This window comes from Trachemys scripta, chromosome 1 (genome assembly GCF_013100865.1).
Source record: "Trachemys scripta elegans isolate TJP31775 chromosome 1, CAS_Tse_1.0, whole genome shotgun sequence".
Classification (NCBI taxonomy): domain Eukaryota; kingdom Metazoa; phylum Chordata; order Testudines; family Emydidae; genus Trachemys; species Trachemys scripta.
Genome location: NC_048298.1, coordinates 180730937 through 180756821, shown reverse-complemented (window position 1 = coordinate 180756821; position 25885 = coordinate 180730937). Strand labels below are relative to the sequence as shown.

The window sequence follows — 25885 nt, the reverse complement described above, 5'->3', positions numbered from 1 at the left end:
TATTATTTCTAAGAAATCTGAAATAAAAAATACAATATAAACGTTTTCTTTTCTGAACACGATCTTCAGTGACATTATTGGCCCGCTGGGAGGATTTGAGGACTGGCGCTGGCCCTAAGGTAAACTGAGTTTGAGACCCCTGCACTAGAGCTTTCCAAGAACCGGGAATATGTGTTTTGAACGTACTCAGAATTGAATTAGGAGGGTCAGAATGATGCATTGTAACATTTGCCAAAGACACTATACTGCCTCTGTAAAGTCCTCATAGGGAGATATAGGGCCTGATTTTCCTATCAGTTTCACTAGTTTTCACCAATAAAATTCCATTCACTTCAATACAGTTAATCCTGATGTACACCAGCATGAGGAAAAAATATCAGACTGATCGGACTTTGGAAACGTTATAAAAGGTCTGATAAACTTTTAGATTCATTGGTACGAAGGCTTAAATTCTCATACAGTATTTCCCATAGCATCTCATCCCCATCCAGGGTTCTGGGCTTCAGCCCCGTGGGGCACACCAAGGCTCAGGGCTTTAGACCCACGGGTTTAAAAATATTTACTAGAGCTCTGCTTCACACAGCACCAGCTGAATTTAAAGCCCTGATTGGTATCTTTCCACAATCACTATCACTACACATCTAGATTAATGCACTTATTCCCCTGGACCTTATAACTGCCCCATGAACACAGCTCATTCTCATTCAAGGATTCTTTCAGGCCTTTTAAATTCTCAATGGGTAGCTCACAGCTTAGGAAGCTCACATGGTCTCCATCAAACTGTCAGGCCTTTTAATTTGGTCCTCAAGCTCCCGCCAGGGATCAGGATCAAAGGCTTGCCCCACTCCACATGTGTTGTGGCTCAGCACAGCTCCTGGAAGCAAGGGCATGTCCCCCCTCTGGCTCCTACACGTAGGGGCAGCCACAGGGCTTCGCATGCTGCCCCTACCCCAAGCACTGGCTCTGCAGCTTCCATTGGCTGGGAACCGTGGCCAATGGGAGCTCCAGGGGAGGGGCCTGTGGACGGGGCAGTGCACAGAGCCACCCGGCCAACACCACATCTCCACGTAGGAGCTGGAGGGCGGACATGCCACTGCTTCTGGGAGCTGCTTGAGATAAGCCTGCCCCCCGACCTCCTCCTGTGCCCCAACCCTGATCTTCCTCCCACCCTCTGAACCCCTCAGTCCAAGCCCGGAGCACCCTCCTGCACCCCAAACCCTTCATCCCCAGCCCCATCCCCAGAGCCTGCACTCCCAGTCGGAGCCCTCCCCCCTCCCCCACACCCCTGCCCAACCCATACCCTGAACCCCTCATTTCTGGCTCCACCCTGGAATGTGCACCCCCAACCCAGAGCCTGAACCCCCAGCCAGAGCCCTCACCCCCTTCCACACCCCAATCTCCAATTTTGTGAGCATTTATGGCCCGCCATACAATTTCCATACCCAGATGTGGCCCTCAGGCCAAAAAGTTTGCCCATGCCTGGGCTAGATTATCTCACTCTAGGTCGCCATTGTGAATTAGTGAGATTCTGCTACATACACGTTTCAGTTCAAAATGTTATTTCCACACACAACCTCAGAAACAGATGTCAGATCTAATCACTAAAATGAGAAGAGGTTGAAGACACCAAAACAAATTAAATGTATGATACAAAAATACAGGGTATTCAGTAAAATATGTTCTATGTATGATACATTCTTATTAGAGGTTTGGCATAATTTGTTGCATAACCACTGTTAATCTGAAGATTTCTTTTCCAGTGTTACACCTTCTCATGTTTATGTTCAGTGTGCCCTCAGGCAGGGCATTTTTTTTTCTGATTTACATCCCTTTCTGTTTTGCTTTAAAAAAGAGAGTTACCTTTTGAGCCATGCTGTCAATAGAACTGTGTCAAGTTTCTGAAACTGCAAGGGAAAGTTTGGGGTTTCTTTGTTTTACATAATAAATGAAAACTTTCTGCAGACATGGAAAAATTTCAGCTCCAATACCGCTTCTTTATTTTGTAAAATACACCCTGAAAACTGCCTTACTGGGGCAAATGAACAAATTTCTTTGAAAAAAAGCCTACTTAACAGGCTACATACAATAGTTTCAATATGTTCTATGTTTTTAATCAGTACATAGTCTCCCCAATTGTACTGAAGCTGTTTGTTTTTATTTCTACGGTGGATACATATTTTGGCTTTTGCTCCTAGGCTCAAAGAAAACAATAATAGTTTTGTGCACTGGAGGCCTGATCCAAAGGTCTACCGAAGTCAACAGCACTCCACAAGAGTTCAGAGGTCCACCCATGAAGAACTATTTGAAGGAACATGAAGTAAAGCACTGCAGAATCTGACCCAGTATTGGAAAAGATTATATTTGTATTGGATTATTGACCACAGTAACAGACATTTACTGCGTCACCATAACAGGGTACTTACATCAGACAGAGACACATGCACAAACAAGTTGATTTACATCAACCTAACTTTGTAATATAGACCAGGCCTAATCTACCACATTGATGGGTCCAGTATGAGACCCTAAACATGCAGGCAAACAGGTTGGTTTTCAGGCAAGGGTTTGGTATTATTAATTATTATTATTGCAGTAGTGCCTAAGAGCCCCAGTCATGGACCAGGACCACATTGTGCTAGGTGCTGTACAAACACAGAAAAGGCAGTCCTTGCCTCAAAGAGCTTTTGTTTATTCTTGACAAATCCAGGTAAATAACAACCACCCAAGTTAACTTCCTTCTTTGACAGGATTACTACCTAGTGGAGGGGGAAGCTGTAGATGTGATATAGTTTGACTTTAGTAAGGCTTTTGACATAGTCCCACACGACATTGTCAAAAGCAAACTAGGGAAATGTGATCTAAATTAAATTATTATAAAGGTGGATCCACAACTGCATGAAAAATTGTACTCAAAGAGTTCTCTGTCAAACTGGGAAGACATATCTAGTGGGGTCTCACAGGAGTCTGTCTGGGGTTCAGTACTATTCAATATTTTCATTAATGACTTAGATAACAGAGTATGCTTATAAAATTTGCAGATGATACCACACTGGGAGGGATTGCAAGCACTTTGGAGACCAGAATTAGAATTAAAAACAACCATGACAAACTGGAGAACTGGTCTGAAGTCAATAAAATGAAATTCAGTGAAGACAAGTACAAAGTACTATACTTCGGAAAGAAAAAAATTAAACGCACAGCTACAAAATGGGAATAACTGGCTAAGCAGTAGTAGTTTTGAAAAGAATCCAGGGTTATAGTGGATCCACAAACAAAGAATGAGATGTGATACAGTTGCAAAGAAGGCTAATATCATTCTGAGGTGCATATAAGACATGGGAGATAATGGTCTCACTCTATTCAGTGGTGAGACCTCAGCTGGAGTATTGTGTTCAATTCTGGGCATCAAACTTTAGGGAAAATGTGGACAAATTGGAAAAAGTCCACCTGAAAGCAACAAAAATGATGAAAGGTGTAGAAGACCTGATATATGAGGAAAGATTAAAATAATGTGGTATGTTTAGTCTTGAGAAAAGACGACTTGGGAGGGGCCTGATAATAGTCTTCAAATATGTTAAGGTCCCTTATAAAGACGACAGTGATCAATTGTTGTCCATGTTCACTAAAGGTAGTACAAGTAGTAATAGGTTTAATCTGCAGCACCAGAGATTTAGGTTAGAGATTAGGAATGTAAAGGAACAGTAAAGGTAGTTAAACTTGGGAATAGGCTTTTACAGGTGGTTGTGGAAGCCCTATCATTAGATGTTTTTTTAAGAACACACTGGACAAACACTTGGCAGAGATGGTCTAGGTTTCCTTTGACCTGCCTCAACGCAGGGGGCTGGACAGGAGCAGGATAGGATTCCTTTGGGGCTGTGAAATCCCATTTGCTGTTAAGCCTTCCTCTCGCCAAGGCGATGCACCTCTCCATTCAACAAGGAGTCCCCCCACCCTCAATGCAAAGTCGTCTTCACCGAGCTCCCAAGGGAAGCTTAAAGCAACAGGTTAGAAGGAAAGGAGCCCAGCCACCTTCTGGAGGAGTCGGCAGCTCCTCGCCCCCCAAACTGGCCCGATCAACAGCATTACGGACCAGCGCAGAAAATATCCCGCCACCACAAGCGATAAGCCCCGCTCCATCCTTTCCAAATCACGCATCCTTTTGCACGGGATGCAGCCCGCTTCGGGGCCCGCTCCAGCCCGCAGAGGGATCGGGCCGTCCCTGCTTCCCCCTGGCAGTGAGGCAGGGCCACTACCAGGGTCCCGACTCCCAGCACAGCCAGGGGATCAACCCCCGCCCCTTGGCTGGCTCCCTGGAGACACAGCCGCCCCGGGGCTGTGCGGGGCCAGCGAGCCCCGGCAGCCGGGCGAACAAAGGACGCCGCGAGCAGCGGGGCTGGGGCTGCGCCCTGCCCTCCAGCAGGGCCCGGCTGCAGCGGAGGGGGAAGAGACGCGCCACTTACAGCACAGAGCCCCCAGGGTGCCGAGGAGAAGCAGCAGGAGGCTGCGGCTCGCCATCTTCCAGCACCAGCTGCTTCCCGCGAGGTGGCTGGAGCAGCTCCCAGGGCGCCTCAGCCAGCGGGACTCCCGCGGCGCCCTGCAGGCGGGGGCGGGGCTCTCCGGCTCCCTCCAGCGGGGGCTTCTCCAGCTTCTCGGGGAGTTGCGGGGAGGTGTCTCTGCAGCCGCCCAGGCTGGGTGTGAAGGTTTCTGCTGGGTCCTAGCACTGACCGTCACCCTTCGGGGAAGACGGTCCCAAGGAGCGGAAAGGACTGGGGCCACTTCTATATGTCGGTCAGTGTTGTCCTCATACAGCACAGGCTCCTCGCTGTCAAGGTAGGAGAGGTGAGACAGAGCCGGTGGTGGGGAAGGGTGGGGCAACCTTGAAATGAACTGAGAGTCCATTCCAACTGTAACGGGAATCCCATCTACTTTGGCTGCAGAACTGCCTGGCTGCAATAACTAAACCAAGCCACCTTCCAGCCCCCGTTTTCTTCCGTGCAGCTCTGAACATTCATATTAATTTTGATGAATTCCTGATCGTCTTCTTGGCATGCACAGTGCAAACGTAACTTTTCTTTTACACTAACGCTGTGAAACCATCCCAGTTTCCTACGCAGCTGCCCCAGGCCCTGGAACAATAGCTTGCACTGAGCGTAGTTTGAACAGAAAAATAAAACATCTCTGATTCTATGCGAGGGTAGATTTCAAATATTATTAATTGTTATTAATTATTATTATTTCATTATTGTGTTTGTTTATGTTCCAGTAGCACTCTCACAATGCTGGGCTCAGAAGAGCCAGGACCCTTACTCCAAAGATTACATAGGGATTGATTTTCGTGATCATTGAAGTCACTGGCAAAGCTATTATTGTCCTCAATCGTACAAGATTGGACTCATACAACAGACAAATAGTTATTAAATTTCACATAGTGAGCCTGATTTTCCTCCACTGTCTTGCACCATGTGAAGTCAATCTGTGTATAAAATTGCATTTTCCACCTACTTTACACTCATTTGCAAAGTAAATGACTCCACAAGGGGGAGATCTAAGCTGTTTTTAGATTTTAAAGATATTCCTAGGTAAAACACATAACTATTGAATCACTACAGATGTACAGTATCTTTACAAATGAATCAGTTCCACACTTGCAATCACTAGAACTGCCAGTGATTCCTAAGATGCTCTTCTAATAGAATATCAGGGTTGGCAGGGACCTCAGAAGGTTATCTAGTCCAACCCTCTGCTCAAAGCAGGAGCAATCCCCAACTAAACTCATGTTTAGAAGAATCAAGCAAATGCACTACTAATTTGTTAAAACAATTGTAAATCCAATTTAAACATACAGCAGTTTTGTTTGTATTCCCAATGACACTTGTTACTTAAAAAATATATTGAAATATAAAAAGTATGTTGAGCACTTCAGGCAGAAAGTATGTAGAGAAAATGGGAAGGATTCAGAAAGGATTCCAAATAGAAGTATGTGTCCTGTCAAAAATCTTGGATTATATTTTTCATACTCTGTTCTGGCTTCATTTCATTTTTGTGTGTATGATAATTTTTTTTTAAACTGACAGAAATCGTAAAATACATTTCATAACCCTGATTGCAAATGGAAAGAATAAATCCCAGGGAGGTAAAGTCCATTATTCTCAAATTTCACGGAATTGTCACTTTTCTCCAAAAGTGCTTACTTCATATACATGCATTAGTACAGAGAATTGAATCAGGAAAGAAAAACATTTATGTTCCTAGTTTTAGGAATCTTATATGAAGCTATCATTCCCCTTGGTAAGTAATAGCTGGTGAACTAGAGAGGGATGTGAAGCATGTATGTATTAAACAAACATTGAATAATCCATGAAAAACACTTTTAATGTATTTTTCTTCATGGTAGCTGAACATCTCCATCATCACTGCATTGATTTTGTAAATGTCTATCCATTTTTGTAACAGTAAACTCTAGGACATTTGAGGCTGAGCTTTCTCACATGCCTTACTTCAGCAATTCGTTTGGTTTCCAGGAGAGTGACTTCATAACTGGCTATAACTTCCATTTTAATTTGTTTTCTTCTCATTTTTAATCACACTGTTAAAAATCCAGACACAGCAGCACTTGCAGTAGCTGCCTTGACTTTCTGTCCATTTACTCTTATCTTCCTTCCACCACCAATAAAATCCCATCAAACATTTGGAAGCTTTTACTTTTGCTCAGCAAATCTCCATTCTTTTTGTTTTTACAACAGATCTTGAACAAGTTCAAGGAGATGCTTCTGCACCAAACTGTGACAATAATAAACTTTGATTTATTTGGCTTGGATTAGAACATGATCATCATTTACAAGTATTCTAAGGATTAACTCACCCAGGATGGAAAGGAATTATTTAGGGTGGTTTAAAGGGATGTAATGGAATGAAATTTGAGAGGAAAAATTTACAATGAATTTCAGAAAGCTTGTACACCACTTGCAGCAAGCATGTAGAGTATGTGTAGTTGCATACTGCAGTGAAAAGCAGGCTATCCATGCTGTGGTGTGTAGCAGTGGGGAGCTGCTGGAGCCTTTCCCCTCTGCCTGTCTCTTGCCAGAGCCTTTCCCCACTGCCTCCCTCCCACCAGAGCTTTCCCCAATGCCCAACCTTTCACTATGTGGCAGGGGCAGGCTCTAGAAGCAGGGCGGCAGCTATGGGACACTATACTGCTAAAAATAGCAGGATAGATGGGGAGGCACTACTTGGGCACATAGACCTGGTCTACACTGGGGGCAGAAATCGACCTAAGATACACAACTTCAGCTACGAGAATAGTGTAGCTGAAGTCCATGTATCTTAGGTCGACTTACCTCGCGTCCTCATGGTGCGGGGTCGACTGGTGCCGCTCCCCCGTTGACTCTGCTTCCGCCTCTCGCCGCGGTGGAGTACAGGAGTCAACGGCAGAGTGATCGGAGATCGATTTATCTATCTAAGATAGACACGATAAATCAATCCCCGATGGATTGATCACTACCCGCCGATCTGGGGGGTAGTGTAGATGTACCCATAGAGAGCAGTGTAGGGTATATCCCTGGTTACATACCCACAGGGTTCAGCTGTGTCTTTACTCCCCTAAGCAATGCCTCCCCACCTACACTGCTATTTATATCCATGTTAAGAAAGGCGTGTAGTGTATATACCCTATATACAGCCAAAAGGAATGTGCAATGTAGACATACCTTAAGATAAGAAAGTCTCCTCATCCTCCACGCAATTGGCATCCTTCAGTCTATTTTATTATGTCTCAGCTCTGCCCCTCTAGCTGGGAGCCAATTAGCTAGGTACAGAGCATGACTAATTGGCTATGTTCACTGGGGGATGTGATGGGGATTAAGCCCCATCAAGAAACAAAGTGCCAATTTGGATGATGCAGAAACAGTGATTGGAGAAGGGAATTAAGGAGTTAGTCACTGGGGTAATGATACAGTCATCTGGCAATGGGGTGAAGAGTACCTATTTTTGTCTCTCAATTGTAGTAGGCTTCCAATAGTAATTGCCAGAAACATAAACTCATATCTAGAACCTAGTTCTGATATCATTTACACAAGTTTTATACCAGTGTAACTCCACTGACTTCAGTAGAATTACTCCTGATTTACAAATGTGAGAGATCAGAATCCCTTTTTTCTTTCCTTTGTGTTGGCTTGCCTTTTCTAGAAAATTTTATGGAGATATACCTATCTCATATAACTGGAAGGGACCCCAAAAGGTCATCAAGTCCAGCCCCCTGCCTTCACTAGCAGGACCAAGTACTGATTTTGCCCCAGATTCCTAAGTGGCCTCCTCAACGATTGAGCTCACTACCTTGGGTTTAGCAGGCTAATGCTCAAACCACTGAGCTATCCCTCCCCCGCTACAATACATCAGAATATGTTTTTCAGCCTAATGTTTTTCAGGTTGACCTAGCTATGCTGCTTAGGGCTGTGAAAAATTTTGCACCCTGAGCACCGTAGTTATGTTGACCTAAGCCCTGATGTAGATTTGGCTAGATCAAGGGAAGGATTCTTCCATTGACCTAGCTACAGCCTTTCAGAGAAGTGGATTATCTACATGGACAGAAAACCCCTTCCATCAGTGTCTCTGTCATTCTAAGAGCATTAAAATGTACTACTGGCACACAAAACCTTAAATTAGAGTGAATAAATGAAGACTCAGCACACCACTTCTGAAATGTTGCTGACCCCTGGTCTACACTATGAATACACAGTCCTGTAGCTGTGCCATTGTAGTGCCTGTAGTGTAGACATATGCTCAATATAAGACAAGAGATGGCAGATGGATACAGACAGACCAATGGCAGAGTACAAAGAAATCATGAAATGTTACCAATTGAGCATGATAGGCAATGGTCTCATCACACCAGCAGCCTAACTGTTGTCAATTTTTTTTGTAGGCATCATGGCAGAGAAGAGGGTTTTGAAGGTGGATAATGAGGTAACCTGGAGACTTCTAAAACCAAAACTAAAACACACAATAATAATGGTCGTCGGAGAAGTACTTTGATACCCTGTGTGAAGGAGTTCACTCACCACTTGTGGCATCTCCTTGTGGCTACATCTAGGGATTCAGCTCTCACCTAGGCTAGCCTCCACTTCCATCAGTTACTCATGCTGTGATGCCCCCTGCCCTTTCTCTTTATGATTCCAGGTGCTCCCCCTTCATGACTTGGCCTTCTGGCCAGGTCACTATATAGTCCTCCCCTTCCAGGGTAACAAAGTCCTTCTGGACTAGATGTCCGTTTGGTTTCTCCACTAATCTTGTGCCACTTCCAGTGGCTGGTAGGGGAACGCAACTCCACTCTCTACACTGGGTTCCAGCCAAGGGATCCTATAGTGAGCAATTAAAGTCTGCTCAGTCCTACACCTTTCTGCTGTTCCTGAGGCTTCTTCCTACCCAGCCCTCTCAGGCTTTCTTTCCCTCCCCCAATTCCTCTGGAGTTAACTCAGGGGTGGGCAAACCATGGCCCTCAGGCCACATCCAGCCCATCAGACGTTTTAATCTGGCCCTCAAGCTTCTGCCGGGGAGTGGGGTTGGGGGCTTGCCCCGCACCATGCGTGCCATGGCTCAGCGTGGCTCCCGGAAGCAGCGACATTTCCCCCTCCGGCTCCTATGTGTAGGGGCAGCCACAAGGCTCTGCACTGTGCCCCTGCCTCAAGCGCCAGCTCTGCAGCTCCCATTGGCTGGGAACCATGGCCAATGGGAGCTGCAGGAGTGGTGCCTGCGGACGGAGCAGCGCACAGAGCCACCTGGCCGGCACCGCACCTCGGCGTAGGAGCCGGAGGGGGGACATGTCATTGCTTACGGGAGCTGCTTCAGGTAAGTGCCATCTGGAGCCTGCCCCCCGACCTCCTCCCACGCCCCAACCCCCTACCCCAGCCCAGAGTCCACACCCTGAACCCCTCATTTCTGGCCCCACCCTGGAATGCGCACCCCCAGCCCAGAGCCTGTACCCCCTTCAACACCCCAACCCTCTGCCTCAGCACAGAGCCCCTTCCCATACTCCGAACCCCTCTGCTCCACCCCCAGCCCCGTCCTGCATCCCAAACAAACCCTTCATCCCTGGCGCCACCACAGAACCCGCACCCCCAGCTGGAGCTCTCACCCCTTCTCACACCCCAACCCCACCCCAATCTCATGAGCATTAATAGTCCACCATACAATTTCCATACCCAGATGGGGCCCTCGGGCCAAAAAGTTTGCTCACCCCTAGGTTAACCCTTTTTCAAGAGCTATAATCCCAGGTCTTATTCTCCCTCTTGGGTTTTCTCCTCCACACCTCTCTGCTCCTAAAAAGTAACTGCAGAATCTGTTCCTGCAGCCTCCTTCTGCTCTCAACTTCCTGGCTTTATACTAACCAGCCTGCTCCTACCCAGCTGGTCATCACATTCAGTTAAGCCTGGCTCTCCCTCCAAATGCAGACAGATATCATAACTGGCCTCACACATTAACACCTTTAGAACCTGTGTGAGGTGCACATCCCATCACACCCTAAAGCTATAGAACTCTGGATGCTCCTCAATGCAACTAGAGAAATTTCTGGACAATATGTTAACATGATAATGAAGATGGGGCAAGGGGTTCCACTTAATGTTGGGAATAACCTCATGGCAATGCTTAAAATGCTTTGCTGCTAGATGGAGTTCTCAAACTGCGGGTTGTGACCCCTCTGGAGTCATGAGGTTATTACATGGGGGTCATGAGTTGTCAGCCTCCACCCCAAAACCCTGCTTTGCCTCCAGCATTTATTAAAAAAATGTTTTTAATTTATAAGGGAGGGAGTTCGCACTCAGAGGCTTGCTGGGTGAAAGGGGTCACCAATACAAAAGTTTGAAAACCACTGGTCTTGAGAATGTGTTCATTAGAGTTGGTGAGCTTGGAGCCATCAGGATACAGTAGTCATAGTTTATCACTTCTACATGATGGGGTAAAGCACCTATGGTGTAAGAACCTTGTTGGGGCTAGTAGTGTTTTAGGTAAAGGGGATGCCAATGACAATATACCACTTTATGCACACTACAAAAGAAAATCACATTCTTCCTGAACTTCAAGTGGGCATTTGGAGACTTCATCCTTGTAATAATTTTTGACTCTTTTTCCTTCTTTCTGTTCTGACGTGTCTATCTTCTTTCTCTACCACATAGCTCCTAATATGCTATGATTCTCATTTAACAAAAAGCCATTGGAATGCAGCCAAATCCTTCTCAGAGTGCTTTTCAATCAGAAGTCCTTTGGGTTTTGGCCTAGCTTCATTTTGGTCTAGATCAACAGGTTGATTAAAGTGACCCAGTAAGTCCCCTGTATGCTGCTAACATGCCAGATTTGTACAACTAAAAATACCCCCAAGCTGGTCCTTGGCTCACTTCACAGAGATCTAATGGACCCAGATTTTTATTCTCTGATGCTAACCTTAAGAAAATAAACTGTGGTAGAAAATGTTAAAGGAGACAATCTGCTGATTGTGAGCCTGTTGTGGTATCATGGATCAAAATACATTTAAAGGGTTGAATCCGCAGCTGCAACCAAATGTTATGCCATCTTGATTCCTCCTCCAGTCCAGGCTGTTGAAGTGCTAGTTTAGCCTATGTGAAATTTACAGCAGTTTCAGGGCTCTTCTAGGTTGTATGGCTGGTAATGTCTCCACAAAAGGTCATTCTACCAGCTGGGGATACTTAATTAATAGAGATCTCCTAGAACTGGAAGGGACCTTGAAAAGTCATTGAGTCCAGCCCCCTGCCTTTATTAACAGGACCAAGTACTGATTTTGCCCCAGATCCCTAAGTGGCCCCCTCAAGGATTGAACTCACAGCCCTGGGTTTAGCAGGCCAATACTCAAACCACTGAGCACTCCCTCCCCCCCTAAAGTCAATGTTCAGCAGTGGCATAACCATGTCCCCTTGGAGCTTGAACTTCAATATGTCCTCAATGCTACTAGTCCTTAGGTGGCTTTTCATCTTCTTTGTGTTGACAGAGCGGCACAAGTAGGAAGAAGGAGGAGCTAGGATCTGATCCCCAAATGTTGCAGAACTGAGATATAAATTGAATAACAAGTTTCACATACCTGTGCAAAGGACGAGATATGTATCAAGACAAGATTTAAAAAGAGAGAAATTTTAATGAATAAAAGCAAAAGTGCTACATTTAATAAAACTTGTCATTCCAGATTTCTGGAGCATTGGAGAGAAGTGGACTCCTCAGAGATTGGTCTATTCCTCTCCAAACCTTGCCTTCTCCTTACCAGACTGAACGGTGTGTTCCATATAATAAGTCTATATATCCCCAAATGTGAATTTTTAACTTTTAAATTGAAATTAACACAAAATAAAAGGTCTGGACTTTTGGGTGGGTCATTGACTGGATATGAACTCCTCAAATCATTGAGTGGAAAGATTAACTCCACATCTAATGCAGTTAGAATAGCAACAACTAATTATATAAATAATTAATAATAACCTCTTTTCACTTTCTTGTGAGCCTTTCATCTAAGGATCACAAAATGCATTACAAATATAAAAGAAATGTGTGTGAAGAGCCTACTACATTAGAGAGACAAGGTGGATGAGGTAATGTGTTTTATCGGACCAACTTCTGTTGGTGAAAAAGCTTTCAAGCAACACAGAGCTCTTTAGTGCTCACAGGCTGCTACTGCTTAGCTTCCTTGATTTTTGCATCTGCACCTCCCCCTCTCTCTCTCATCTGGTCTGTTCTCACACCCCCGCACCTGGTCACAATACCCAAGGGAACCCTCTGCCCACATGGTATTCGTTTCTGGGCAGACTCTACTAGGCTTTATTTTAGGTGGAGCCTCTTAAGTGTTTCTTACAACAATCTTAAGTGACAGGTACATTCCCCATATTCTTTATGGAAATATCCCCCTTGCAGCCCCGGGAATTTTAAATCTCATTTCCTGCTTGCTGGCTTACCATGTGAGCTTCCCAGGTAAGCATGGCTGGCTATCGCACCAAACGTGCTCCCGCTTGGATCACCGCTGAACTATTGGATCTGATCAGTATATGGGGAGAGGAGTCTGTTCAGTCGCAGCTGTGATTGACAAGTAGGAATCAGGACACATATGGGCAAATTTCTCAAGGCTTGTGCGAAAAGGGCTATGATCGGGACACGCAGCAGTGCAGAGAGAAGATAAAGGAGCTGAGGCAGGTGTACCATAAGGCACGGAAGGCAAACCATCACTCCGGTGGTGCACCTAAGCCCTGCCACTTCTATAAGGAGCTGAATGCTATCCTTGGTGGTGACCCCACCTCCATCCCCGATAGTCCTGTGGATACTTCGGAGGCAGCAGAAAGAGGGGGTAACCCGGAGGCTGAAATTCTGGATGAAGAAGTGGAGGTAGAAGAGGATGTGGAGCTCCCAGTGGGGTCACCCGATGGGGCAGGCAGCCAAGAACTTTTCTCCACTCTAGAAGTGCTCTATGGGTAGCAGGAAGCAGATGAGAGAAAAATGGGAGGCAGGCAGTGTTTTATGTGAGCTGGACATTGCCCTGTGTAGTTAATCTGCATGGCCAAGCAGGGTGTCAATGGACATCGAGACCTGTAGGGAATCCTCCAGAGAGAGGCTCTGGAAAGTTTCCAAGAGGTCCTTGCTAATCCTTTGCTGCAGATTCCTAGGGAATGCAGACTTGTTAGTTTCCCCATTGTAGGAAATTGTACCATGCCATTTAGCAATCACTGGAGCTGGGACCAAAGCAGCACATAGCTGAGCTGTATATAGACTGGGGTGAAAGCCACAAACATGCAGTAGTTGTGTGCTGGTTTCCCTCCTCAGCAGCAGTGAGATGTCAGCAAGCAGGCTGGCTGCCTCTGAAAAAGTGTGTGATAATTTTAGAATGAGTTCCCTGCAAAGCTGCCCTGCAAGCTATGACGGTTTGGTCTGTACACACAATCGCCTTCCCCCCCCACTCCTGACACTCACCATGATTGGGGTGCTCACGGAGCTGTGTGCCTGTCTAGAGTCAGTGAGAAAGTGATTGTTACTAGTTGCAAAAGACCCTCGTTACTGAAATGTTTCACTTGTTTGCTGGAATGTAACAATCCCTCTTCTGTGCATTGCCCACAGCAGCCGAGACCTTGAAGAAAACACCACGCACCACTGCCGACCGGCTTCGGCAGATAAGGAAAAAGCCAAGACGTAGCAAAGAAGACATGTTCATGGAGGTGCTGCGGCGCGATAAGAGACAGACCAGGGAACGCAAAGAGTGCTGGGAAGCCAGTGCAGCATTTGCTAGGGAAGCAATAGAGCGGATGATAAAAGTCTTTGATAGAGCTGCAGACTGAGCAGATCTGTGGTCGACCTCCACTGCAGCACATGCTCATATACAATTCTTTGCCCACCCCACCTCACCCCACCCCCCCTATGCTCACACATTCCTTTTCACTTCACAGCATTCCTGAGTTTCCACATCACTCCACCCCCTCTCACAGCTTGGACAATGATAGCTGGAGCTACACACAGTTGTGAGGTTTTACCCTTTTTAACAATAAATAAAGGCTTCAGGCATTTAATGGTACAGCATTTTTATTCTGTGTTCTACAAAAGCGTATAGCAATCAATTCACTCTCGGGAACAGGCTTCTAAAGCATTTTGTTGCATGGATCTTGGCCCCCAAAATTGTACATGGATGCACCAGGGAAGCAACTCCAAAGCAGACATTTGTTAGGTGCCCCGCATTGTCAAAGTGGTTCCTCAAAGCCTCTCTGATGTTACTAGCAGCCCTCTGGGTTCCTCTGACAGCCCTAGCATCTGGCTGTTCAAAGTGTGCAGCCAAGCGCTCTGCCTCAGTGCTCCACACCTGAGCAAATATTTCACTCTTAGAGTCACACAGATTATGCGAAGTGCAGCACACGGCTATGACCACAGGAATATTATCCTTGGTAAGGTCTAGTCTGCCATTGAGACACCTCCAGTGAGCTTTCAAAAAAGGCCAAAAGCACATTCAACTACCATGCGGCACATAGGCGTGTGCAGCACATTTCATTAGGGTGTGCACCCAGGGAATTTTTTTTTTAAAGGCGAACATCATAAAGGGTGGGGTGTGGGAGGGGGTGCTGTGTGCAGGAACGGGCTCAGGGCAAGGGATTGGGGCAGAGGAGGGGTGTGGGGTGTATGAGGGGGCTCAGGGCAGGGGGTTGGGTTGCAGGAGGGGTGCAGGGGGCTGGGGGCAGGGAGTTGGGGGGCAGGAAGGGGGCTCAGGGCAGGGAGTTGGGGTGAGAGGTGCAGGCAGGGGACTCAGGACAGGGAGTTGGGGGGCAGGAGGGTAGGCTGTTTGCAGGCAGGCCCAGGGCTGGGGATCTGGGCTCCCCCGTCCCGGCAGGCAGGCTGGGGGGGGCGGGCTGGGTGCTTGGGGCCAGGCTAGGCAGAGGCAGCCGGGGTGGATCGTACTGAGGCCGGGCTGCTCCCAGGGCTGGACTCAAGACCGAGGGTGCCGGGGATCTGAGCTCGCAGCCAGGCTGCGGGGGGCCTGTGGGCCGGGCCCACCCCCTGCCCCGGGCCTGCTGGCTCCCAGGCCCCACTTAAAGTGGGCTGGGCTCAGGGGCAGCCTGACCCCCTGGGTGGTGCCCGGGCCCCCGGCCAGCGCGGGTAGCCGCAGGCGGGTTTGGGGCCCTGCGCGCTGGAGCGGGCAGCTGCCTTGGGGGAGGCTGTGGCAGGACCCCCACGAACCCCGCGAGCCACCTTAAGCAGCTGTGTTGGTGCTGCTGGGTGGGAGGTTGCCAGCGAGCACATGGGGCTGTTAAAGCAGCCAGCCCAGCCCTGGGTAGGGTGACCAGATGTCCCGATTTTATAGGGACAGTCCCGATTTTTCGGTCTTTTTCTTATATAGGCTCCTATTACCCCCCACCTCCGTCCCGATTTTTCACGTTTGCTGTCTGGTCACCCTAGCCCTGGGGAAGGGGAGCCCGGCTCAACAGGGTGCAGGCAGGGGGCTCAGGGCAGGGAGGGGGGGTGCAGGAGGGGTTCGGGCTCCAGCTCGGCCTGGCGCCGCTTACCCACAGCGGCACGCTCCCTGCCTGCCAGGGCACCACGCCACGCCACGCCGCGCCGTGCCGCTCACCACGTCCCCAAGGGAGGGGAGGGGCGGCACAGGGCTCTTGCCACGCCTCCAGGTACCTCCCCTGAAGCTCCCATTGGCCGTGGTTCCCTGTTCCCAGCCAATGGGAGCTTCGGGAGGCGGTGCCTGGAGCAACCCCCCGGCCCCAGAGACATGGTGCCCTGATGGCTGCTTCAGAAAGCAGCGCGGGGCCTGCGGCACCACGGGGGGCAAATCCCGAGGGCCGGATCCAAAGCCCCGAGGGGCCAGATCCGGATCCGGCCCATGGGCATTAGGGTGTGCCCGGGCACCTACTCAGGCTGTTGTTAAAATGCTCCTTGCTGCTGTCCATGTGTCCTGTGTAAGGTTTCATGAGCCAGGGCTTTAAGGGGTAAGACGGGTCCCCTAAGGGGCTGTAAGGAGGGGAGTGAGGAATGCCACGGCTTCCTGCGTCCAGGTCATTTTCCCCACCTGGGTTGTGCTGTGCTGTGAGGCATCAGGAGCTGCTGCTCTCCTGCCCGCCAATTATGCAGGCCAAGTGGGGAAAGTGGACCTGGATGCAGGGAACCCTAACATCGCTGCCCCCACACAGTCCCCTGGAGGGGTGGGGTGCAGCAGTGTTCTTGGGGCGGGGCGGATCAAGCAGCAATGCCAGCTGCTCTGTGCATTCAGGTCAGTTTCCCCATGTGGATGCAGGGCTTAGGGGCACAGGAGTGGGGTACTGGGGTTGGGGGTAAAGGGGCACAGTGCAAGGCTTAAAGGTGTAGGAGGAGCATGGGGTTGAGCCGCAGAAAGGAGGGGCAGGGGTTGGGGCAAAGGGGGCACAGTGCAGGGGTTAGGGATGAACAGAGGGTGGGGAGCACTTTGGGGCCAGGGGCAATGGGTGTGGGGCGCCACATCCATGGGGGACAGAAACGCCAAAAATGCAAGTTTGCCCAGGGCACCCTTTCCCCTAAGCCTGTCTGGACCCTCCCTCAGCTTCTTGCTCCAGGAATGGTGCAGCCGCATTGGGCTTCTCAGCTGCCCCCTTGCCTGCTGGGAATATGGGGCAGCTGACTAGACTCTGGGCGCAGAGCTCCCAGTCAGGTACAGACATGCTCCCATTCGGGAGCGGGGGAACCAAGAGTTGGGGTTGGGGGGAAGCCCGGCTCTGGGCAGGGAGATTCACATCTGTTGTCTGGTTGACTGCCCTGTTCTCAGAGGGGAAGTGGGAAGTGAGAAGCCCAGTGCAGCTGCCCTGTTCCTGGCAGAGAGCGGGGAGAGGAGAGCCTGGGGGTGGGGAGAGAGGGCAGGAGAGCCGGCTCCTGGTGCGAAAATCTGTGCCCAGAGTCTGATCGGCTGCTGCTGTGCTCCTGGTAGGAAGCTGAGACCCAGGCCTGGTCTACACTATGACATTAAATCGAATTAATCCTGCACCCGTCCACACAACGAAGCCATTTATTTCAAAATAAAGGGCTCTTAAAATTGATTTCTGTACTCCACCCCGACGAGCGGAGTAGCGCCAAAATCAATATTGTCATTTCGAATTAGGGTTAGTGTGGCCGCAATTCGATGGTATTGGCCTCCGGGAGCTATTCCACAGTGCACCATTGTGACCGCTCTGGACAGCAATCTGAACTCGGATGCACTGGCCAGGTAGACAGGAAAAGCCCCGCGAACATTTGAATTTTATTTCCTGTTTGCCCAGAGTGGAGAGCACAGGTGACCACAGAGAGCTCATCAGCACAGGTAACCATGCAGGCTGATAATTGAAAAAGAGCACCAGCATGGACTGTACGGGAGGTATTGGATCTAATCACTATATGGGGAGAGGATTCAGTGCTAGCAGAACTTCGTTCAAAAAGATGGAATGCCAAAACTTTTGAAAAAATCTCCAAGGGCATGATGGAGAGAGGCCACAATAGGGATTCAGATCAGTGCCGCGTGAAAGTCAAGGAGCTCAGACAAGCCTATCAAAAAACAAAGGAGACAAACGGTCACTCCGGGTCAGAGCCATGGACATGCCGCTTCTACGCCGAGCTGCATGCAGTTCTAGGGGGGGCTGCCACCACTACCCCACCTCTGACCGTGGATTCCGAGGCGGGGATAATCTCATCAGCTACACCTGAGGATTCTGCGGATGGGGAAGAGAAGGAGGAGGAGGAGGAGGAGGACGAGCTTGCGGAGAGGACCCAGCACTCCGTTCCCTCCAACAGCCAGGATCTTTTACTCAGCCTGACTGAAGTACCCTCCCAACCCTCCCAAGCCAGTATCCAAGACCATGACCCCATGGAAGGGACCTCAGGTGAGTTTACCTTTTAAAATATAAAATTTGTTTTAAAAGCAAGCGTTTTTTAATGATTACTTTGCCCTGAGGACTTGGAATGCATTCGCGGCCAGTACAGCTACTGGAAAAGTCTGTTAACGTGTCTGGGGATGGAGCGGAAATCCTCCAGGGACATCTCCATGAAGCTCTCCTGGAGGTACTCCAAAAGCCTTGCCACAAGGTTTCTGGGCAGTGCAGCCTTATTCCGTCCTCCATGGTAAGACACTTGACCACGTCATGCTTGCAGCAAGTAATCTGGTATCATTGCATGACAAAGCCTGGCAGCGTATGGTACCAGTGTTTGCTGGCATTCAAGCAACATCTGTTCTTTATCTATCTGTGTAATCCTCAGGAGAGTGATATCGCTCATGGTAACCTGGTTGAAATACAGGAATTTCATTAAGGGGACAGAGATGGCCATTCCTACTGGGCTGTTTGGATCTTCCCTGATACCAGCCACGTGGTGGGGGGAGGGGTAAAGCGATCATCCCAGAGAATTCATGGCGGGGTGGGGGTTGTTAGTTTGGTTCCTGCAGGGATCTTCCCTGATACCAGCCACGCAGTGTGTGTGTGTGTGGGGATAAAGCGATCATCCAGAGAATTGGATGGGGGGGGTTAGTTTGTTTTCTGCTGCTGAAGGTTAACAGGAAAACCGCAGCACTCAACGGGCTTTGCTTGGTATGTGGGAAAGGAGGGCGCAGAAGCCGAAAGACAATGGCTTACCATGGCTGCATGCAAGCTGAATTCTATTGCCCGGACCTGCGTCTGTGATCTGTAGCAGCAAAGCCACAGGCACTCAATATTAAGAGGCAAAATGCGACCTTGCACAGAAATCACATGTGCTATGTAATGTGAATAGTGTTGGTCACCGTGAAAGAGTATAAGCATTGTTTTGCAAAATGTATCTTTTTAAAAAATTCTCTCCTTTTTTCCCTCCCTCCAGCAGCTGCAAATTTTTCAAGCCTCCCTCCTCCGTCCCGAAGGCTATCTCAGATAAGGCGTCGGAAAAAGAAGACACGAGACGAGATGTTCGCGGAAATCATGGAATCCATCCGCAGTGAAAGAGCTCATCTGAATGAGTGGAAGGACACGGTTTCAAAGTATAGGAAAGAAGCCAATGAACGTGAGGACAGGAGGGACCGACGTGAGGACATGAGGGACCAACGTGAGGACAGGAGGGACCAACGTGAGGACAGGAGAGACGCTCAAGATGAGAGGTGGCGGCAGGAAGATCAGAGGAGGCAGGATTCATAGATTCATAGATTATAGGACTGGAAGGGACCTCGAGAGGTCATCGAGTCCAGTCCCCTGCCCGCATGGCAGGACCAAATACTGCCTAGACCATCCCTAATAGACATTTATCTAACCTACTCTTAAATATCTCCAGAGACGGAGATTCCACAACCTCCCTAGGCAATTTGTTCCAGTGTTTAACCACCCTGACAGTTAGGAACTTTTTCCTAATGTCCAACCTAGACCTCCCTTGCTGCAGTTTAAACCCATTGTTTCTGGTTCTATCCTTAGAGGCTAAGGTGAACAAGTTCTCTCCCTCCTCCTTATGACACCCTTTTATATACCTGAAAACTGCTATCATGTCCCCTCTCAGTCTTCTCTTTTCCAAACTAAACAAACCCAATTCTTTCAGCCTTCCTTCATAGGTCATGTTCTCAAGACCTTTAATCATTCTTGTTGCTCTTCTTTGGACCCTTTCCAATTTCTCCACATCTTTTTTAAAATGCGGTGCCCAGAACTGGACACAATACTCCAGCTGAGGCCTAACCAGAGCAGAGTAGAGCGGAAGAATGACTTCTCGTGTCTTGCTCACAACACACCTGTTAATGCATCCCAGAATCGTGTTTGCTTTTTTTGCAACAGCATCACACTGTTGACTCATATTTAGCTTGTGGTCCACTATAACCCCTAGATCCCTTTCTGCCGTACTCCTTCCTAGACAGTCTTTTCCCATTCTGTATGTGTGAAATTGATTTTTCCTTCCTAAGTGGAGCACTTTGCATTTGTCTTTGTTAAACTTCATCCTGTTTAACTCAGACCATTTCTCCAATTTGTCCAGATCATTTTGAATTATGACCCTGTCCTCCAAAGTAGTTGCAATCCCTCCCAGTTTGGTATCATCCGCAAACTTAATAAGCGTACTTTCTATGCCAATATCTAAGTCGTTGATGAAGATATTGAACAGAGCCGGTCCCAAAACAGACCCCTGCGGTACCCCACTCGTTACGCCTTTCCAGCAGGATTGGGAACCATTAATAACAACTCTCTGAGTACGGTTATCCAGCCAGTTATGCACCCACCTTATAGTAGCCCCATCTAATTTGTATTTGCCTAGTTTATCGATAAGAATATCATGCGAGACCGTATCAAATGCCTTACTAAAGTCTAGGTATACCACATCCACCGCTTCACCCTTATCCACAAGGCTCGTTATCCTATCAAAGAAAGCTATCAGATTGGTTTGACATGATTTGTTCTTCACAAATCCATGCTGGCTATTCCCTATCACCTTACCACCTTCCAAGTGTTGGCAGATGATTTCCTTAATTACTTGCTCCATTATCTTCCCTGGCACAGAAGTTAAACTAACTGGTCTGTAGTTACCTGGGTTGTTTTTATTTCCCTTTTTATAGATGGGCACTATATTTGCCCTTTTCCAGTCTTCTGGAATCTCTCCCGTCTCCCATGACTTTCCAAAGATAATAGCTAGAGGCTCAGATACCTCCTCTATTAGCTCCTTGAGTATTCTAGGATGCATTTCATCAGGCCCGGGTGACTTGGGGGCATCTAACTTTTCTAAGTGATGTTTAACTTGTTCTTTTTTTATTTTATCCGCTAAACCTACCCCCTTCCCATTAGTATTCACTATGTTAGGCATTCCTTCAGACTTCTCGGTGAAGACCGAAACAAAAAAGTCATTAAGCATCTCTGCCATTTCCAAGTTTCCTGTTACTGTTTCTCCCTCTTCACTAAGCAGTGGGCCTACCCTGTCTTTGGTCTTCCTCTTGCTTCTAATGTATTGATAAAATGTCTTCTTGTTTCCTTTTATTCCCGTAGCTAGTTTGAGCTCATTTTGTGCCTTTGCCTTTCTAATCTTGCCCCTGCATTCCTGTGTTGTTTGCCTATATTCATCCTTTGTAATCTGTCCTAGTTTCCATTTTTTATATGACTCCTTTTTATTTTTTAGATCGTGCAAGATCTCGTGGTTAAGCCAAGGTGGTCTTTTGCCACATTTTCTATCTTTCCTAACCAGCGGAATAGCTTGCTTTTGGGCCCTTAATAGTGTCCCTTTGAAAAACTGCCAACTCTCCTCAGTTGTTTTTCCCCTCAGTCTTGATTCCCAACGCTGGGGCTGCTGCATGAGCAAACAGACATGCTCCGGCGTCTGGTGGAGCTTCAGGAACGGCAGCAGGATAACAGAGTGCCGCTACTGCCCCGGTATAACCCCCCTCCCCGCTCACCATGTTCCATAGCCTCCTCATCCAGACGTGTAAGAACGCGGGGGAGAGGCTCCGTACACCCTCCCATTCCACCCCAGTGGACAGCCCAAGCAAAAGGCTGTCATTTTTTTAACCTTTTTTTAGTGGCCTTTTCGTTCCCGCCGATCCTTCTCCCAAACCCCACCCGGGTTCTCTCCCTCTTTTTATAATCAATTAATAAAGAATAAATGATTTTTAAACGATAGTGACTTTATTTCCTTTGAAAGCAAGCTGGGGGAAGGGGGAGGGTGGGTTCCTTACAGAGAATGAGTCAATAAAGGGGGCGGGTTTTCATGAAGGAGAAACAAACATAAATTTCACACTGCAGACTGGCCAGTCATGAAACTGGTTTTCAAAGCTTCTCTGATGCACAGCGCTTCCTGGTGTGCTCTTCTAATCGCCCTGGTGTCTGGCTGCGCGTAATCAGCAGCCAGGCGATTTGCCTCAGCCTCCCACCCTGCCATAAAGGTCTTCCCCTTACTTTCACAGAGATTGTGGAGCACACAGCAAGCAGAAATAACAATGGGGATATTGGTTTGGCTGAGGTCTGAGCGAGTCAGTAACGATCGCCAGCGCCCTTTTAAACGGCCAAATGCACATTCTACCACCATTCTGCACTTGCTCAGCCTGTAGTTGAACAGCTCCTGACTCCTGTCCAGGCTGCCTGTGTACGGCTTCATGAGCCATGGCATTAAGGGGTAGGCTGGGTCCCCAAGAATAACTATTGGCATTTCAACATCCCCAACAGTTATTTTCTGGTCCGGGAAGTAAGTCCCTTGCTGCAGCCATTTAAACAGATTAGTGTTCCTGAAGACGCGAGTGTCATGAACCCTTCCCGGCCAGCCCATGTTGATGTTGGTGAAACGTCCCTTGTGATCCACAAGTGCTTGCAGCACCATTGAAAAGTACCACTTGCGGTTCATGTACTGGGTACCCTGGTGCTCCGGTGCCAAGATAGGAATATGGGTTCCATCTATTGCCCTACCACAGTAAGGGAATCCCATTACAGCAAAGCCATCCACCATGACCTATACATTTCCCAGAATCACTACCTTTCGTAGCAGCACCTCAATGATTGCTTTGGCTACTTGCATCACAGCAGCCCCCATAGTAGATTTGCCCACTCCAAATTGATTCCCGACTGACCGGTAGCTGTCTGGCGTTGCAAGCTTCCACAGTGCTATCGCCACTCGCTTCTCAACTGTGAGGGCTGCTCTCATCTTGGTATTCTGGCGCTTAAGGGTAGGGGACAGCAAGTCACAAAGTTCCATGAAAGTGCCCTTACGCATGCGAAAGTTTCGCAGCCACTGGGAATCGTCCCACACCTGCAACACTATGCTGTCCCACCAGTCTGTGCTTGTTTCCCGGGCCCAGGATCGGCGTTCCACGGATAGAACCTGCCTCATTAACAACATGATCTCCAAAGCACCGGGGGCCGCGGTTTGAGAGAATTCTGTGTCCATGTCCATGTCCATGTCCTCATCACGCTTGTTGCTGCACTGCCGTCGCCGCCTCCTCCTCGCCTCATTTTTCTGGTCCTGGCTCAGCATAAACTGCACGAGAACACGCGAGGTGTTTACAATGTTCATAACTGCTGTCTTGAGCTGAGCGGGCTCCATGCTTGCCGTGGTATGGAGTCTGCGGTGTTCACCCAGGAAAAAAGGCGTGAAATGGGTTGTCTGCCATTGCTTTCATGGAGGGAGGGGTGAGGCTGTACCCAGAACCACCTGCGACAATGTTTTTTGCCCCATCAGGCACTGGGATCTCAACCCAGAATTCCAATGGGCGGGGGAGACTGCAGGAACTATGGGATAGCTACCCACAGTGCAACGCTCCGGAAATCGACGCTAGCCCTGGTACATGGACGCACACCGAATTAATGTGCTTAATGTGGCTGCATACATTCGACTTTATACAATCTGTTTCCAAAATTCGAATTATATAAATTCGGATTAATCCCGTAGTGTAGACATACCCCCAGGAGCAGGGGGCAGCAGTCTGGGCTTCTCCGCTCCCTGAGCAGGGAGTGGGGAGCCAGGTGGGTTCAGCCCAGCTGGGAGCGGGAAACCAGGGACAGCCAGGCTCTAGCTGCTGGCTTTCTTTTCAATTTCACAGCTCCAGCATGGATTAATCTTTTGTCGGCCTGGTGCCAAACATATTTGTGGGCCGCCATGGGGGCAATGGAGCATGGTGCGGGGGAGTCAGTCCCTGGAGCGAGGGGCAGGCCCTGGGCATGGGCATGGCATGGCAGGGGTGGCCTCGCTCTGCCCAGCCCAGTGTGAGGGCACTATTTACAAACTGACAGTTGCCAGATGCAAACTGGCCGCCCGGCCCTGTGCTGCCAACAGGCCCCTTACCCTCAGGGGTGTGCCCATGACACGCCACATAGCCCCCCATGCCCAACACCGGAACACCTCCCCCCTCCGATTCCCTATGGCTAGAGTCCCCCCGGATCCTCTATGCCCAGAGCCCTGCCACAAATGCACAGTACCCTGCACAACACCACCCCTGCTCTGCGCCCCCCTGCCCACAGCCCTACCACAACTGCCCAGCACCCCACACAGAACCCCCACTCCCTAGTGTCCCAACACACAGAGATCTTCCCTGCCCCCTCACAGCCCAGCACCTCCCACCCCAGGCCCTCCAGAGACCTACTCCCCCATGCCCTGCCTCCTGGCCGCACTCACTGGGAGGTGACTGTGTCTGCCTGCTGGGAGGTGACTATGTCTGCCGGGCTGAGCCACCAGTGCAGCCAGGGCTGGTCCCAGGGTGGGGAATTGCTCCGGCCCCTCGGGAGTGGCGCGACCAGCCAGGCCAGGGTCTGCCCCAGCCAGGCTCCCTCAAGACCCACTTGCCTGAAAGGGCCCAGCCAAGCCCCCCTCACACAGTCTGAGACTGACCAGACTTCTGCACCAGTCCCAGGCGACTCAGCTCCAGGAATACAGGTGGTGGGAACAGAGACTGCCTGGAGCCGGAGGTGCACTGGGGTCCAGCCAGGAGGCAGACAGAAGAAGGCAGGTGGGGCCAGAGGACAGACAGGCCAAGAGGAGCAAGTTGTGGGTGGGGGGAAGCGGGGAGCCAGCCGCCTGGTGGGGTCTCAGGGCACAGTGCAAGCAGAGCAGGCTGGGGCCCCTTCTGAGCATGGGCCTGGCTCCATGTAAACCTGGTACTGAGCATGGAGCCCTGAAATTGACAAGACAGCCAACAGCAGATATAAGTAAGGCAGTGTCTACACAAACACTGGCTCACCCTAACTACACCAACATAAGCGCTATGCCTCTAGTGGAAGTGGAGTTATTATGTCAGTGTAATAGGGCACTTACATTGGCCGGACAAGGCTGTAGTGTGTACACTGACATAATTAGGTCAACGTAAGCTGTTAATCTAATGCTGTAGTGTAGTCCAGGTCTTAGTCAGCGATACAGCCAAGTATACACCCCAGAAGTTCCCAATCCTATATGTTAACATCCTGGTTCATAAGCAACAGAGAGTCCTGTGGTACCTTTAAGACTAACAGATGTATCGGAGCATAAGCTTTCATGGGTGAATACCCACTTCATCAGACCCACAAAAGCTTATGCTCCAATACATCTGTTAGTCTTAAAGGTACCACAGGACTCTCTGTTGCTTTTTACAGATCCAGACTAACACGGCTACCCCTCTGATCCTGGTTCATATTTCTTCTGAAGATGGAAAACTCTTTAACTGAATGCAGATTCATTGCAACTCTGTCAGTGTTTTCTAAATTCATTTTTAAATTGTGAATTTTGGTATAACAATTTTTTCATTTCTTAAACATTTTAACTTTCAGAGGAGTCAATGATGTCAAAACAATTGTCAGATACTCACATGCTCAGTGTCTGTCATATCTTTGCCCTTTTGTGATCTGGCTGAATCACTGACATGAGTGAACACAAGAAAATTGTAACAAACTTGTCTAAGGAATTTAAGAAGTTTACTTTGTGGACGAAATCATCTTCTTATGTTGACGGGGTCTAGATATCGGCCTGAGCATGACTCAAA

At 48.7% G+C, this 25885-nt stretch overlaps 1 protein-coding gene across 5 annotated transcripts in view; it reads right to left on the bottom strand.

Annotated features, from left to right (window-relative positions):
* Positions 1–4658, bottom strand: part of JAM2 (junctional adhesion molecule 2) — a 54595-nt gene extending 49937 nt beyond the window's left edge. For 3 of the 5 annotated variants that reach the window (XM_034792982.1, XM_034792973.1, XM_034793001.1), the window contains exon 1: positions 4461–4658. In XM_034792982.1, coding sequence (XP_034648873.1) covers positions 4461–4515 — 55 coding nt within the window. In that variant the 5' untranslated portion in view covers positions 4516–4658. The remainder of the gene's footprint in view (positions 1–4460) is intronic. The other 2 variants (XM_034792965.1, XM_034792993.1) reach the window with 2 other exon arrangements.
* Positions 4659–25885: the final 21227 nt, after the last annotated feature.